The 17189-nt window shown below is 52.1% G+C and overlaps 1 protein-coding gene across 2 annotated transcripts in view; it reads right to left on the bottom strand.

The window, feature by feature from the left end:
* SRL (sarcalumenin) overlaps positions 1 to 17189 on the bottom strand; it is a 36652-nt gene that overhangs the window by 8991 nt on the left and 10472 nt on the right. The window contains exon 2 of one of the 2 annotated variants that reach the window (XM_039239235.1): positions 885 to 1883. In XM_039239235.1, coding sequence (XP_039095166.1) covers positions 885 to 1883 — 999 coding nt within the window. Of the gene's footprint in view, positions 1 to 884; positions 1884 to 4469; positions 4532 to 17189 lie in introns of those variants that run through there. The other variant, XM_039239236.1, reaches the window with a different exon arrangement.

Here is a 17189-nt window from a genome sequence, read left to right as displayed (position 1 = left end):
GGGAGTCTTGCGGGCGGGGGTGGGTAGGGGGCAACCCTTGCTTCTTGCCCAAGCCAGAGATGCCAGTGACCACCTGCAGGCTCCCAGAGAGGGGTCCCCATGCCATGGGCCTCTAATACCCAGCCTTTGTGCTGGGTGGGATGGACGTGGGTGTGAGGGTCACTGGGAGACCAGTTCACAAGGAATGGGAGCTGAGAAGCATCTGTGTGTCCCCCGCAGCAGCTGGGGAGTGGGATTCTCCACAGGGATCAGCCTGGGCAGCAGCACAGAGGGGACAGGGGAAAGGCCGGCGGGGGGGGGCATCTCTGATGTGGCATGTGGGCTGCACTACACCTCCCTCCCCTGCTCCCCACGCCTCATGCTGAGGGGGTGGCTGCTGCTTCTCCAAGTGGCCATCTGAAGGACATCACTGTCACCCCCAGCCTGAGATTTATTCTCACCATCCTGACCCTGGTCTCCGTTCACCCCACCGGACCTGGCCCAGCCTTCAAGGGGAGACGCCAGGGGGCTCCCAACCAGACCCTACCTGCACCCGCCTCCACCAGCTTGCCAAGACATGGCCTCAAGTCCTGCCACTACGTCCCTTGTCCTTCAGGTTAAGGCACTGTCCCTGTTAAAGTGCATGGAGGGATCCTAACAGGGAGGCTCCCGAGGGCCTAACTCCCAAGTGACCAGAGTCCTCTAGACCCTCCACAGTGAGGCCTCCCCCAGGTCCCTCTGAACAGGCTTTAGCGGCTAATGAGCAGCCCGCAGGTGCCCTGTGGGCCAGGCATCCTGGCCTAGGCCTCTAACCAGCAAACCTGGAGCTGACAGGGGGCAGAGGGGGGCTCTTCCACCCCACCCTGTCCCACCACACATGTCTGCTAATTCTGGGAACCCCCTACCCTGAGGTCCCTCTTCGGGTTCCTTTGTCTCGTTCTCCTCAGGCCCTGCATTCAATTCCCCTGAGATCAGCTGGGCCTCCTCGTCCCCAGGGCTTGTAGCTGCTGCTCCTTCCTGGGGTTCCCCGGCTTCCTCCAGGGCACCCCCTTCTTCTTCTTCTTCATCCTCTTCTTCTTCTGAACTAGCCCCGTCACCGCTGTCCTCCTCGGATTCTTCAGATAGAGCGCCTTCTCCTTCCTCGCCTCCACTGTGGTCACCACTCTCTTCTTCAGAGGAGGTGTCCTCCTCAGTTAGCCCTGGTGCCTGGGCCTCGGGGGGCTGGGCCCTCTGGTCACCCCCCACCTCGGAGCTCTGTACACTGCTGGTCTCCAAGGCTAGGGTGAGGATGGGCTCCCCATGGTCCTCGGTCCCCTCCTCGGTTTCCGTGTCCAGATCCAAGACTCTGTCTGGCACTTTTGGCTCCTGATCAGGTCCTGGGCTGTCCTCTGGTCGTGTCTCTGGGGCATGGGCCTCTTTGGCCTCCATGCCCGGAGAGGCCCCCGAGCCTTCAAGCTGCGTGGCCCCTACTGCTGCCCCCTGCTCGAGGTGGTCGCCTATGACCTCTTCGGCCTCCCCAGGATCCCTCTCCTGTCCTGGTCCCTCTCCCAAACCCAGCTCTTCCTCAGTCCCGTCCTCCCCTCCTGGTGGACCCGCTTCTTGCTCCCCAGACCCCACAAGGTCCCCGGGGGCAGCTGACTTTGAGGCTGAGGCATTGGAGAGGCTGGCTTCAGGACCAGAGCTCGGGCCTGCAGCAGCAGCAGCAGGGGCCCCAGCAGCTGTCTGCTCCGAGCTCTCAGCCTCCCTGCCATCCGGGGAGTGAAGGACCAGGGTCTTCTCTTGAGGGGCCGCCTCCGCATAAAGCGCCCTTTCCTTCTCCTCTAGACTTGCATCTCCGGCAGAAAAATGATTCTCCAACAAATTGCCAACATCTTCTGTGCCACCCGAGGCGGAAACTTGCAGTTCTAAATGATTAGAACACCATTGGTCAGTTTCACGGGGTTGGCACTGACTCTGCTTCTCTAAAGACTAACACAACCTAGCTCCGTCCTCCAGGAGTGAGGTGCGGACCGGGGCGCGCGGCTACTCATTTCCCTCCCTCTCTCATAATTGCCCTCTGAGGCGAGCAGAGTGTGCATCTCTGTGCCTCCCTTCCAAGATGGGGGGCGGTTATCACCACTGTCCACCACTGGAGGAGTGAGTGGTTGAGCCGCCCTGAGAGCCCCACCCCAGCCCTGACTCTTCAAGCCTCCGCTGGGTCCTGACGACTACGGGGAGGGAAACTCAGGGATCCCTTCCAGCCCTTCCTCAACCTTGCAGCAGGCACGTGCAGCCAGGCTCACCAAGAGATCTTTCCAAGATAGGACAGATGCATGGACATTCCACCCCTGTCATTTCCTAGAGTCATTAGCCGGCATGCTTTTTATATTGCTATCAGCAAAGGAGTGAAAACAGGTGTATGCGGGCCAGATCATCTTAGGTTACACGGCAAGTACTTAGGGGATTACTTGTGGCTCTCAGCCTTATTAAGTCACACATCCAACTCTGTTCCCTTCAGGGCAGGCATTTGCTGGCCTTGCTACCTTAGAGGGGACGTGGCCTGAGGAGGAGATATCCAAGGCAGGGCCAAGAGCTTCCCGATGGCCTTAGCCAACCCCTTCCCAAGGGATCCCCTTCTAAGGACTGACAGCTTTACCAGTAGAGCTGAGGGCAAAGAGGCAGCAGGAGAGAGTAAGGTAGGGGCCTTCTAAGTACTGGAGACCTCGGTCAGGAGAGGAGTGTGATTCATGTGCAAAGTGGTGTCAGAAGAAAGGACTGGGCCTATCCCTTCTGACCCCTCCCACTCAGGCTAGAACCTGTTTAAGAAGGGGGACTCTGCAGGCATAGGGAGATGAGGGGTGACTGGCCCCCTGCCCTGGGGTAGCTGACACAGCCCCAGGGCTCCCTTGACTCACAGAGATGCTTTCTGAGGAAGCAGCATCCCACCTCTGCTAGGGACAGTCTGGTCTCCCATCTCTGCCTCCCACGAAGAAAAGCCACTTCTTGGGGTCCCTCTCTGACATCCCAGTCCCCACACACCTTGTTCTCTGAAAGGTGGGGCACCCTCCAGGGGCCAGGAACAAATATTTTCTCATTAGCCCCCACAGCGGCAACTTGCTATCAAATTCAGAAGAAGGAAATAAAGGAACCGCTTACACTGATAGGACACTTCCACGTTCATGACCTCAGCCAACCTCCTCGGTAACCGTCTGGATGACAGACTGGAGCCCAGAAGTACCTACTCCTTGTCTAGGCCTTCCATGCCAACTGTGTTTGGGGGCACACAGGAGAATCCCTTCTCACTGGGACCTCACCCCTCCCTGCACGTGCCTTCTCTCCACTCCTGAACTATGGGAGCCAAGGCTTCATCCTTCCTGTGTTCCCCAAGCCTGGAACCCTGCCTGGCCCCCAGAAAGTGCTATGGAGAGGTCTGTGGTCACATCTGGGTACAAAAAAGAATTTCTGGTCCCTCGGAGAGAGAGAGCTGGAGGTTACTCGCTAAAATTCTCTTCCATTACCTCCGGAATACCTATATGTCCTGATTCTTCCACCTGCATCTCTATCTCCTCAACTCCCCAGGGAGAAATCTAGGGCGGGAACTTGGTTTAACCCAAAGAGACTGATAGTCCTTTTCAGCACCAAGATACATGTAATATATTTCATATGAGATACATGTGCACAATCATTCAGGGTGCCAGGCAATGCTTAAGTTCTTTATATACATAAAACATGAATTGACCTTACTCATTGTACTTAGTCTCACTTGCTCTGTAAGACAAGTCTTATGTTTATCCCCATTTTACAGCTGAGAGGACTGAAATCTGAGACACTGAATGCCTTGCCCCACACTCAGCTGACAATTGGCTGAAGCCGTTTAACTACAGAGCTGCAAAGAAGGCAGCCTGGCCCTGGAGCAGAGCATCCACAGCACTGGCATCACCTGGGACCCAGGGAGAGATGCAGACTCTCTGACCCTGGCCCAGACCCACTGAATCAGAATCTGCATTTTTACAAGATGCCCAGGTGATTCATTTCCAGAAGCACTAGTCTACACCTCCTAATAAAACTGCCTCTGAACCAGTGGTTCTGGGCACTGGCTGCACTCTGGAATCACCCAGTTCTTGGTGCCACTCCTCCCCTCTCCTCAAGAGTTCTGATTGAATTAGGATGTATCCTCAGCATCAGGACTTTAACAAAAAAAAATTTGGGGTGCCTGGATGGCTCAGTCGGTTAAGCTTCCGACTTCAGCTCAGCTCATGATCTCACAGTTCACAGGTTCAAGCCCTGCGTCTGGCTCTGTACTGACAGCCAGCCTGGAGCCTGGAGCCTGTTTCAGATTCTGTCTGTCTGTCTCTCTCTCTCTCTCTCAGAAATAAATAAAACATTAAAAAAAACATTTTTTAAATTTCTTGGGTAATTCTAACATGCAGCCAAAGCTGCAAACCACTGATAAATCAAATAATCCTGAGCCCAAGGCTTCTGCTCCTGGCCCTCCTGACTTGTATACCTACTGGGGGCTTCCAATTTGGATGAGTCACCCAAGGCTTGGCATGTGCCTTTGTAACAGCACCAATTCTCCTCTGGTGAATCCAGCTGTTTCCACAGGTCCCTTCTGCCTTCTACTATTGATGATGATGATCATGGTGATGGTGATTATGATGGTGATGGAGATGGTGATGATGATGGTGGTGGGGATGGGGATCATGGTGATGGTGATGGTGATGGTGGTGACAGTGAGGCAGGTGGTGATGGTGGGGATCGTGGGAATGGTGAGGATGATAGTGAGGATGATGGTGATGATGCTGACAGTGACAGTGATGGTAATGATGGTGGTGATGCTGGTGGGGATGGTGGGGATGGTGGGGATGTTGGTGGTGACAGTGCGGATGGTGATGGTGATAATGGTGATGATAGTGCTAAGAGTGATGGTGATGGTGGGGATGATGGTGACTGTGATGATACTGGTGATGGTGCTGACAATAATAGTGATGATGGTGAGGATGGTGGCGATGATGATGATGACGGTGATGGTGGTGACAGTGATGGTGAGGGTGGTGATGGTGGTGATGCTGGGGATGGTGGTGGTGACAGTGGGGATGATAGTGGGGATGATAATGGTGGTGATGGTGCTAAGAGTGATGGTGATGGTGGTGATGGTGATGGTGCTGACAGTGATGGTGATGATAGTGGGGATGGTGGGGATGGTAGGTGGAACATACTTTGGGTCTGAGCACCTGTGGTGTTTCTAATATTCTCAAAACACTCTCTGTCCCTGGTAAGGGTTAAAGGGCTAGGTAATCCCTAGGGAAATGAGGACCCCAGATTTTGGGGGCTTACCATGAACTTCACTCCACTCCTGGGCACCGGACAGGAATTCAAGTGTGTGTGTGTGTGTGTGTGTGTGTGTGTGTGTGTGTGTGTGTGTGTGTCTGCGTGCACGCGCACACATGTATGTGTATACACATTTATATCCATACCCTTCCCTGGTTTTTATGATTTAATGCCAAGCTGTCACTGACCTGCTAAGCAATTTGGAGCAAAAGAGAGCAAGGGTGATGCCTTCATGCCCTGTGACCTTCCTTTCCAGGCTAAAAATAACTTCTCAGACAGAAAGTCCCTCAGTGAAACAAGCTGTGCCACTGGGCCCCCAGAGCCCAATCCCCAGGAAGCAGTTGTGCCATTGGGCATGATCTCTCCTCTGGGAGGAGAAGCCTCTGATTAAGTTCAGTTCAATTCCGTGAAATCAAATCCAGTATCTTCCCTTGCTCTCTGATCTCCCCAGCATCTAGCTGAAGCCCCCTCATGACCCCTGGAGGAGGTGGGGGAGGGCACAGAGGACCCAGGATACCCTGAATGAGTCAAGAGCCTGGTAAGAGGAGTCTCAGTCTACCCCAGGACACACAGTACTGTACTGTATGTGCTTCTGCCAAGGCAGCTGCCCTGTCCCTGGACAGGGTGTTTACGTCAGAGTATATGAATAGCAAGCCCCCAGCTCAACCCCAGAGATCACGGGAAGGCCCGCATGCTGGACAGCCTGGGGCCCTAGCCCCACTCACACTCCGGGCAGAGCATGGCATAAACTGGTTCTGCTTTCTCTCCTGACACCACCTCTGACATCTTTGGGGTCAGCTTATCAGTGGCTTGCCCCATCCACATCCCAGCAGGGGCCCCAGGTTCAATCCCTCTCTCTACTAGCAACCAAACACTTGATTTTTTCCCAGCTCCTATCCTTTTGCAAAGCACTTTCCACATGGACTCAAAACTGTGGAGGCACAGGGGACTTGCTGAGTTCACCTGCAGAGGGGGAAGCTCTGGCCAGGGAGCTTTAGAGACTTTCCCAAGGTCAAATGTAGGGTTGAGACAGAGCCCAGGTGCAAGGCCCTCAGTCTAGAGTTTGTTCTGCTCCCATGTAGCTTGCAAACCATGTCCCATGAAGGCTAGAGTTCCATGGACATGGCTGGGGGTGCAGGAAGATGAAGGAACTGGGATTCAGCCACCCCTTTACCTCCCGCCAGCAGCTCTTCTTGGGTCTATCAGTACCACTGCCTAAGGGTGGGGGATGACAGCCACTGCCTCTGCCTCTCCCACCTTGTCCCTAAAATTTCCACTAGCCTCCTCTTGATCATTTTCCCCAACAGCCCAAGGATCCCCCACTCCAGCATCTGCTGGCTTTGCTGACCAACATGTACCCAGCACGGAGCTGGGTGGTGCTTGACTTCATGCAGAACTTCACACTTCCCAAAGCAGTTACATATTCTGAAAGCAGACACAGGAAAGTCAAGTTGTCTGCCCAACAAGCATTCCAGTGATGGGCTAGAACTCAGGCCAAGAAACAAAGCAGAGCTCCCAGGCCACGTGCAGGTGGTATCCGAGAGCTGCAGGGCTTTCCAAACACAGACGCCCAGCCTCCAAGGTTTGATTCAGTGTGAATCTGCATGTTTCAGAAGGTGATTCTAAGAAGCACCAACGTGTGAGAACCCTCCGTGCCAGGCATCAGGGAGTCTGTGTTGAAGTTGAAGCTGGAGATCATCAGAAGGTCAGAATCCAGGATTCTGATTAGTTGACCTGTTTTGAACCCACCTCTAGGTGCTGAATTTTTTCAGTGCCTCCACGGAATAGAAGGTATACTCGATCCCGCCTGTCCAAGACTCCTCAGCACACATTTCTAAGGATCGGCCAAGGTTATCCTCCATGTGTCTTCTCATCCAATTGAAATTATTGAGTCCAAAGTCATACTCAGGTAAAATACCTTTGACTGTCACTCATACACAATTATGCAGATGAGTCATCAGTAATAAAGCCCCAGGGGGGACCATCACTTTCCAGTTCTACCTCTGGGGACATCTGTACCCAGGAATCAAGAATACCAATCCAGATGGTCCCACGTCTTTCACCAGGCTGTTCTTCACCCAACACTTAGCTCATCAGCCGTGCCTCAAGTACACCTGTGAGCCCTTCAGACACAGAGTTTATGGAGCCAGAGCAGCAGACCGACCCCTTCCGTGTCCTAGATCTTGTCTCTGAGCACTCCTGGACTGGCAAATAGTTGGCAGCCTCTTTTGGTGTCACATTTTTTCTTGACCTTATTTACAGAGTAAATGTTCACCACTCAGGGTCCTTTGTTCCTTCGCTTCTTGAATGAGCCTCCAGACAGCCTTGCAGATGCCAACACTGAGAAGGACCCTAGAAGGGAAGTGTCCACATCCTCCCAGAAATGTGAGACCCTCTCTCACCATTCTGTTGGCCTTTACCTCTTCTCCCCCAGACAAGGGGACCAGGGTGCAATAAGCAAGGCAGCCATCCTTGGAAGGTTTCTTTGGCCTCCTGGCCAAGCTCCTAAAGTCAAGGTTAATCCCATCAGGACAGCTAGTCCCCAGCTGGACTCTGGCCCCAAAATGATTCACCCAGGAGATTGGACAAAATGACAAGGGCATCATGAGATTGGGAGTCAAAAGGGAACCCCTTACAGACCAAGTCATTGGATTTCACGGTGATCAGGAGCCTAAAACTCTGAGGAGTGACTGCTGCAAGGCCACTGGGCTGGTTAAACCAATTAGCAGCAAGCTGGTTCTAGAAGCCGGATGTCCACTAACTCTGAGACCATGGGCTTTCCCGGCACCAGGCCACCAACCCCCAGAAAGGAGAGAGGGTGAGCCAGCCTCAGGATAAGCAACTTCTCAGTGTACTCTCTTCCTTCTCCCTTTAAAAAGGATTAAGACTTCAAGACCATTGTTTTTAACCCACAAAGTCCAGAGAATTGACAGAAGAACTCCACCCCCCTTTCCCCATCCTTAATTCCTGGGAATTCTTGCTTTGGGGGATATGGAGAGAAATCACCCACAATCCCACAACCCATCTTATTGCCCTGGGGATTCATGGATGTGGATGAGCACTCACATTCAAAAGATAAATAAGTTTAGAAGAAGTAAAACCTCAAAGTCCTAACCCCTCTGTGTGACTCTATTATTAACAGGATACCCTGTGGAAAATCCAGTTTTCCCAGAAATCAATCAGCCCTTCTTAAAGTGAACTGAAATCCTTGTAGGAGTCACTGGGCAATATTTCCTCCATTCAGAGGGGCTGAGCTGGGAGGGAGGGAGGGAGGGAGGGAGGGAGGGAGGAAGGAAGGAAGGAAGGAAGGAAGGAAGGAAGGAAGGAAGGAAGGAAGGAAGGAAGGAAGGAAGGAAGGAAGGAAAGATGCAGGCTGGATCCTGAGACAGGTGGCTGGCTTCTTCCACCTCCTACCTCCCCACCCAACAACATGGAATCTCCTAGAATCTGGAGGCTGACCTCTGGGAGGGCTATGGCTGGACTTCTGGCCACCAAGCAGGGAGATACCTGCTAGGAGCCAAAGGATTGTGGCTCCCCGAGGTCACAGTCAGACAGATGCCTTGAGATCAGGTCAGAACCACCTCGGGCTTGGATGTGGGGGAAATAATGACACCAGACCCACCTCAATTCCAAGGCAGGGAAGGGAAGAGAAGTCTGCTTGATTCTCAAGCTTGAGAAATGGACCTGACACCCTCCCCAGCCTGGGCCAGAACCACATCTCTAGGCTTCCTTTTGCCATGAGACCCAGAGCCAGACTAGTCTCTGGACGTGGTTGGTCAGAGGTCAGGACAGCTCCTCAGTGTCTCACTAACCAGCGGTGTGACCTTGCTCCTCACCCCCCACACTGGTCACACACCAACTCCACTGGTCCACAAAATGCAGGTAATAATACCTCCTTTGCCAACCCTTCAAAGTATTTTAAGCATCAGATAATGTTTAAAAGTGTTCTACAATGTCAGATATAATAATGCTAATTTCCTAGAAGAGCCAAGATGCCAGGCCAAATCCCAAGTTCACTGAGTGAACGAGCTTTGGACGGGAGCCAAGTTGGCTCACCTTCACTCTAATCCTTCCTACTCACTGTTTCTGGGGGGTCGGTCAGTGGTCTTTTCACCCGGGGCTCTTTATCCCCTTTTTGCTGCCAGAAGCAGCTCGGACAAGGAGCTATGGGCATGTTGGGGGTAGCCTGACTCTTTCCATGAGGTTCCAGCTGGCCTGGGGCCAGGAATGGGCCTCAGCTGTCAACACTCCTGGGGCCAAGATCTCGCCCTGCTGAGCCCCACGTTGATTCCTGTGGTGACTGACCCCCACTTCCAGTCAGCCCTGACTCACCCAGAAACTTCTTTTTTTTTTAATGTTTATTTATTTTTGAGAGAGTGAGACAGGGCAGAAGTGAGGGAGGAGCAGAGAGAGAGAGAGAGAGAGACAGAATCTGAAGCAGGCTCCAGGCTCTGAGCTGTCAGCACAGAGCCCAACATGGGGCTGAAACTCATGAACTGTGAGATCATGACCTGAGCCGAAGTCAGATGCTTAACCGACTGAGCCACCGAGACGCCCTTCACCCAGAAACTTCTGAAGGAATGCACAGCTTCCTCTCTCAGATCCCTTCCCAGATCCTTTCCACCCACCACTGAAGGAGGTGACCCCACACATCGCCTACAGCACAAATGCACACTCAGGGGGACGCTGAAGCCCACACTGAGAACGGGTGAGAGGCCCTGTCTGAAGGAAGAGCAACTGAGAGCCCTTCCTTCTTAGCTCTCAGAAGCAGCAACACAACCAGAGAGGCCACCACAGTGACACAGTGTCCTCGCTGTCCTTGGAATAAGAGAGCACAGGGCAATAAGCCCTTCAGAAATGACTCAGGCCTTGTGAAAGTAGCCTTGACAGCACCACAGAGATGTAGGGGGAGAACAGCACTCCGCTTGTTCTGCTCAGCTGAAATCAGAGCTAATGTTGTCGCAGCTTTGAGGGGTCTGCGTGACCACAGGGGGCTCCACTGACTGAGCCAGGCCTGCCCCACACCTGCTGGGCGGTGAGGTGTCCTCAGCAGATCTCATCTCCGGCCACCAGAAAACCAGAGAAGCTGCTTTCCCCCAAGTCTGTTCATGGAAGGTTACGGAGAAAGGTAAAACCAAGGGCAGAGGCTAGAGCAGCAATAACTCAAATACTGTGCCCCGGGAGTTGCCCTGCATGCTCCAGCCCACAGATCCTTCTAGCAGAACTGCTATCCAGACAAGATGCCAGATGTCTCCAGCTTCTCTCCCAGAGGGCTTCTCCAAGTTCACAGCAGATGGGCTCCACTCCTGGGTAGTCCCAAACCTCTTTATTGTTTTGGTTATTTTTGCATTAGTGATTTGCAGTGCTGGAAGAAATCTTGGAAATCAACTAGCCCAACCCATTCATTTCACAGCAGAGATAACCAAGGCACAGAGACCGAAAAGAGACAGCTGGAGGCCACCTACTGAGCTGGGAGCAAAGCTAGACTTAAACCAAGGTCTCTGTACCCCTTGCTCTGGTCTTTCACATGGGGTTCCACTCAGCTATGATTTCCTTCTCTCCCTGACATTTCTTTTTATTTTTTTAATGTTTATTTATTTTGGGGAGACAGAGACAGAGTGTAAGCAGGGGAGGGGCAGAGAGACATGGAGGCACAGAATCCGAATCACAGAGCCCGACACAGGGCTCAAACCCACAAAGCACAGAATCATGACCTAGGCTGAAGTCGGACGCTCAACCAACTGAGCCACCCAGGTCCCGCTCTCCCTGACATTTCTAATGCTTTATGCCCATGTCCTGCCCTCTCCCTGAGACCCAGCGTTCCTGGGATCACCCATTCATTTCCCCTCATAGCTCCTCTAAGGCATGGCCTCCCAGTGAGTGTCAGCTGAGGGCTCTGATGTCAGGCTGGGTCCCAGAGCACAGATCTCGATGTAGATCTTGGGAAGGACGGGGGTAAGGTTCAAGCTCCCGGAGACCATCTGCACCCAGCCCAGCCCCGTGTTTCCCATCACTCTGGGTGCTCTGGTATCATGGTGGGGGTGGGGGTGGAAGTGGGAGATGCAGGAAGGGGCTCATTGTCCCTGTCATTGGGGGACAAAGGTCAGCTGGTTCCACGAAAGTTGCATGAGATCAACTCTTAGCTTCTGAGTTCAGGACTTCAGATGCCAAATAAGACCAACCAAAAGAGGCTTCCAGAAACTAGGTCGCAAGGGAAAAGAAAGACTTCTCCCCACTGGCTGCTCCATGAACAGTACAAACTCCCAAAGCCTCTGGAGCAAATCCATCCATTACCCTCAGTTAGCACTTCAGAACTTGGAACACCACAGGCAAAGAATATCCAGGCCAATCTATGGTAGAATGTTCTAGAATTCCTATGTTTCCCCTGGGAGCAAGCTTGCCGGTCTGTATCCCCAAGAGGCCTAGCCCACTGAACCTCAGGCACGTGGGCCACACTTTCCCAGTGAAATGTGGCTCTGTCCCTCCCAAAGGGCACCCCCTCTGGACATTTCCACCCCAAGGGAGAAATTCTTTTAGACAACTAAACCCAACAGCAGCTTCCTCCTTGATGGAGTTAGTGCCGCCAAAGGCCTGGGCTCTTGTCTCTTTGAACACTGAAAGCTAACAAGGCTCTTGCTACCCAGACCTTTCTTTTCCTTAGGCAGCCTGGTGACCAGGCTGGTCAGGGTGAGCACTCTTCTGGTTCCCATGGGGCTCCCCTGGGGAGAGGAAGGTTAAAGCCAAGGGCAGGCCGGAGGGCGGGGCTAGAGCAAGTGAACATTCTGCACTCACTGTCCCCGGGATGACCCTTCGTGATCAACACCAAGGGCCCCACGCAGCCTCCGCCAGGCCACATAGAGGAGTTCCAGCCAGTGGCCTGCTGGCCGGCTGGCCACACAAAGCAAGTGTCCCCAGCCCAAGCCTGCTCTTGTATTCACTTCCCGTGACTGCTACAACGAAGCATCACAACTTGGGCAGCTTAAAGCAGCAGGAACGTTTCGATTCCTGATCAGGGAAGCCTTTCGAATCACCATATTGTACACCTGAAACTAATAAAACACTGGAAGGAAGAAGGAAGGGAGGAAGCGAGGGAGGAGAAAGAGAGAGAGATGAAGTGTATTGTCTCTCGGTTCTGGAAGCCAGAAGTCCAAAATCAGGGTGTCCGCAGGGCCGTACTCCTACCAGAGGTGCTCAGGGAGGCTCCTTCCTGCCTCGTCCGCTTCTGCTGGTTCCTGGGATGTCCCTGGCCTGTCCACGTGTGTCTCCAGTCTCTACCTCCGTGGCCCACAGCCTTCTCCCTGTGTCTCTCCCCTGTGTCTCTCCTTCTCCACATTTAAGAGCCCAGTCAGGTTAACTAACTACATCTGCAAGTAACCAATTTCCAAATAAGGCCACATTTGGGGGTTTGGGGAGCTAGGACTTCAACATACCTTTTGAGAACCAACCCATAAGAGGTCACATCACTACCTGCCTGGACAGCGTGCGCATCTCCACTGGTCGGGCCTCACCTGTTCCCAGGTGCCAGCCTACATCCTGCTGCCTCCGTGACGCCTTCCAGTTCTCACCTCTCCAGGCCACCCGTGTCCCCTCACTGACCACAGCTGACTCCGTGTCCATGACTGTCCATACTGAGCCACCTGATGCAGCCCCTGTCCCATGTGGCTGTGACCTTCGGGGGTGGGGGTGGGGGCCTGTGAGTGTCTACTCTTCCCTCCTAGGCTGTCACTGACTCTGGTCCATGGGTGGACCCAAAGCCTCTTCGTTTCCCCACAGTGCTGAGGAAGCCATGAGATCCGGGACTCAAACAATGAAAACCTGCAGAATTCTCTAAGAAACAGTGTTCAGCCCTCGTAATTTCCAACCAGTCTCCTCCAGTGCTAGCCTCACTGTCGCCCACTCCCCACTGTCTGGACCTGGCTAATTTCAGCTCACATATCAGACTTCAGCTTTGAAGCCCTGGGAGGCCTCCGGGCCCCTCAGTACTGAGATGCTTCTGCTCTGTGTTCCTATAGCACTTGTCACCTCCTATGGCAGCCTTTTGAAACTTGTGTCCAATGGAAGATAAGCCCCCTGAGGCCAGGGCCTGCTGTGTGTCCCTAGTGGGATCACAGGTGTCCAGCATGGGGCCTAGCAGCACAGCAAACATCTGTTGGATGCCCTGAGAGCACCAGACAGTAGTGAGCCTCCTCCCCAGGTCAGCCCTTCTTAAGGTGTGGCTCAAGGCCACTTGCAAAAAGGAGAGAAAAGCTTAGTTAATAGTTCCACTCTGGGATGCCTAGGTGGCTCAGTAGATTAAGCATCTGACTTCAACTCAGGTCATGATCACATACTTCGTGGGTTCAAGCCCTGTGTCGGGCTCTATGCCAACAGTCTGGAGCCTGCTTCGGATTCTGTGTCTCCCTCTCTCTCTCTCTCTGCCCTTCCCTTGCTCACATTCTGCCTCTCTCTCTCTCTCTCTCTCTCTCTCTCTCAAAAGTAAATAAAACATTAAAAAAAAATTTTAAAGTTCCATTCCTGGGCCATTCCTCAAAGTCACTGAATTGCACTCAGCATGAGGAGGGGGTCAAGGCTGATGCCTATCAGGTCTGGGGACATTACAGGTCTGGGGTCTAGCTGGCCTTGCTACCCTGCCGAGGGATATTCGTGGGAGAAGAGCACAAAGAAGCAGATGTGGCTGGTGGTGGGAGGCCCCCGCGGAATCTGCCTGTGGAATGGAAGCCAGGTGGTCGGACAGAGCTGTCGGCGCAGGGAGCAGCCCTGGGGCCCCTGTGACCCTCAGGGAGGAAGAGAAAGAGAGGACAGTTAGGGGCCAAATGTGCTCTTCTAATCAGCAGTAAAAACGTGAACATCTGTCTCAACTCTTCTGTGCCTGTCTCATCAATAATAAAGTGGAAAAGGGACTCCTGGGTGGCTGTCAGTTAAGCTCAGGTTGTGATCTCACAGTTTGTGGGTTCTAGTCCTGTGTCAGGCTCTGTGCTGACAGCTCAAAGCCTGGAACCTGCTTTAGATTCTCTAAAGATAGATCCTCTATCTCTGCTCCTCCCCTGCTCGTGCTCTTTCTCTCTCCCTCTCTCAAAAATAAATAAAGATTTTTTCTTTAATTTTTAAATACACATTAAAGAAAAAAAATTTTAAGTAATAAAGCGGAAAAGAGAAATTACACTCTGCCCCCCACCAGATTTGTGTGCCTTCATTCTACACTTGGTGGAACACCTACTGTGTGCCAGATAGTGGGAGGCTCAAATGATATGCGATACAATTCTAACAGCCAAATAATACCAGAAAAGTATAAGGTATTTTTCTAGGGGCACCTGGCCAGCTCAGTTGGTGGAGCGAGCAACTACTAACCTCAGGGTTGTGAGTTCAAGCCCATGTTGAGTGTAGAGATTACTTAAAAATGAAATGTTAGGGGTGTCTGTGTAGCTCAGTCAGTTGATCGTCTGACTTTGGCTTGGCTCATGATCTCTCAGTTCGTGGGTTCGTGCCCCACGTTGGGGTCATTCTGACAGCTCGGAGCCTGGAGCCTGCTTCGGATTCTGTGTCTCCCTCTCTGCACCTACCCACTCACACTCTCTGTTTCTCTCTCTCTCAAGAATGAATAAACATTAAAAATTTTTTTAATTAAATCTTTAAAAAAGAAAAGTATGAGTTATTTCTAATATTAAGGTAAAATCTCCCTAAACATATGTCTACACAAGAATGTGTACATCTTCGTTCATCGAAGCATTACTCACAAGAGCCAACAGGTGGAAACAATCCAAATGTCCATCAACTGGTGAATGGGTTAACTAAATGTGGTCTATCCACACAATGGAATATTATTCAATGAGTATTCATTCCTTATCACTCAATGGAATAAAAAGAAGTGAGGTATGGACACCTGCTACAAGGTGGGAGAGCCATAAAGACATGATGCTCCGTAAGAAGCCTGACACAAGAGGCCCACATCCCGTGGGAGTCCACTTCTATGAAAGTCCAGAACAGGGAAATCTGTAGAGATAGAAAGCAGATTAGTGGTGGCCAGGGGCTGAGGAGCAGGCTGTGGGGAGTGAGGAATGATGAGGACACAGCGTCTTTTTTTTTTTTTTTTAAACGTTATTTTTTAGACAGACAGAGAGTGAGCAGGGGAGAGGCAGAGAGAGAAGGAGACACAGAATCTGAAGCAGCTTCAGGCCCTGAGCTGTCACCACAGAGGCCGACACGGTTCTCCAATTCACAAGCTGGGAGATCATGACCTAAGCCGAAGTCTGATGCTTAACCAACTGAGCCAATCAGCCACCACGGACGCAGCTTCTTTTGGGGGTAATAAAAAATGTCCTCGGTTTGGATGACTCAGTCATTTGAGCATCCAACTCTTGATTTCAGCTCAGGTCATGATCTTGTGGTTCATAGGTCTGAGCCCTGCATCTGGCTCTGTGCTGACAGTGAAGGGTCTGCTTGGGATTCTCTTCTCTCCCTCTCTCTCTGTTCCACCTCTACTTGTGCACACGCTCTCTAAATAAATAAACCAACAAATAAATAAATAACTTTTTTAAAATGTTCTAAAACTAATTTGCTAATGGTTACACATACCTGTGAAAACACTAAAAACTACTGAGTTGCACACTTTAAATGGACACATTATATATATTTGAATTATGTCTCAATAAAGCTATCTTGTTTAAAAAAATCTGTTGTCTACCTTCCAGATCTATCCTCGGCCTAACCATTTCTCCCATCCCTAGCCTGTCATCTCTCACCTGGGTTGTGAAACTGCCCCCCCTTAACTCCAGGCCCTCTGTTCCCCACACATGCTCCCTCTGCACATTTTCCAGTGGCTTCTCCTCCACACGGGCTTGCTCTTCCATGAGCTAGCGCAGCAGGCCTCTGTGCTCTCTGCTGGGAATGCCCTCCCCACACAGCTGCCCGGCTCTCCCCTTGCCTCTCCTAAGTCTTGGCCCCTTGGCACTATCTCTGCAAGGCCTTCTCTGGCCACCCTGGTGACACTGTCTCCCGACTAGCCTCCTCCTCTCCCCAACCTAGGCCTTTTCTCCACTGCACTTATAGTTGTCCAATAAACTAAAAAACTTACTTATTTGGTTTCCTCATCAGAGATTTTATTTCCCAGCACCTTGAACAGACTTGGAATGGAGGGATGGAGGGATGGAGAGATGGAGGGATGGAGGGATGATGGTGGCAAAATATAAGGCCTTCTCTAAACTCAGTGACAGACAGTTCCAGAAGAAAAGAGATTTGAGATTCAGATTCATAACCATGGAAGTACCCATGGGTCAAGTCATTTAACCAGCCTAGGCCTTTTGTGTGTGTGTGTGTGTGTGTGTGTGTGTGTGTGTGTGTGTGTGTGATCAAAGGGTCCTAGGAGTAGCTGCCTTATCAGTTCAGAAGATTGCTGTGATAACCATGAACTTCATTCCTGAATTTGAGACCCTCCCCTTAAGCACACTGCATCTAATTGGAGATAAGAGCAAGGAATGCCAAGTTAGGCACCCAGACTGCATTCACCAGTGAGCTTTTCTAGAAAGGCCAGCAGATGCTGGAGACCTGTCCCCAACCCTCTCTTCCAGAACCAAGACAAAGAGCAGAGAGGGCAGCAGAGCCACAGCCACCAACTTCCAGAGCTGCCCTGACACCCAGACTCGGGGTCGGGAACGTCCACCTGCCCGCCCTTGCAGCTGGGTGATCCTGCTGCTGGTGAGGAGTGTGCAGAAAGGCAGAGATGCCAGGATGCAAGGGCCTCCTGCAGAGCGTTAGGAGGTGACCACATGCCCTGCTCACTCTCCTACTTCAACCGGGGCGGGAGACTCCAAGGGACGGGGCACTCACAAGGGAGAGCTGGGCCTAACACGCCACTGGGCCTCCGTCTCTGGGTTCTTGGCTTGTGGCTCTTCTCCACAATGCAA

This window comes from Hyaena hyaena, unplaced genomic scaffold (assembly GCF_003009895.1).
Source record: "Hyaena hyaena isolate Hyena2069 unplaced genomic scaffold, ASM300989v1 scaffold_155, whole genome shotgun sequence".
NCBI lineage: Eukaryota > Metazoa > Chordata > Mammalia > Carnivora > Hyaenidae > Hyaena > Hyaena hyaena.
The sequence above is the reverse complement of the archived record's forward strand: the minus strand, read 5'-3'. Positions and strand labels throughout refer to the sequence as shown.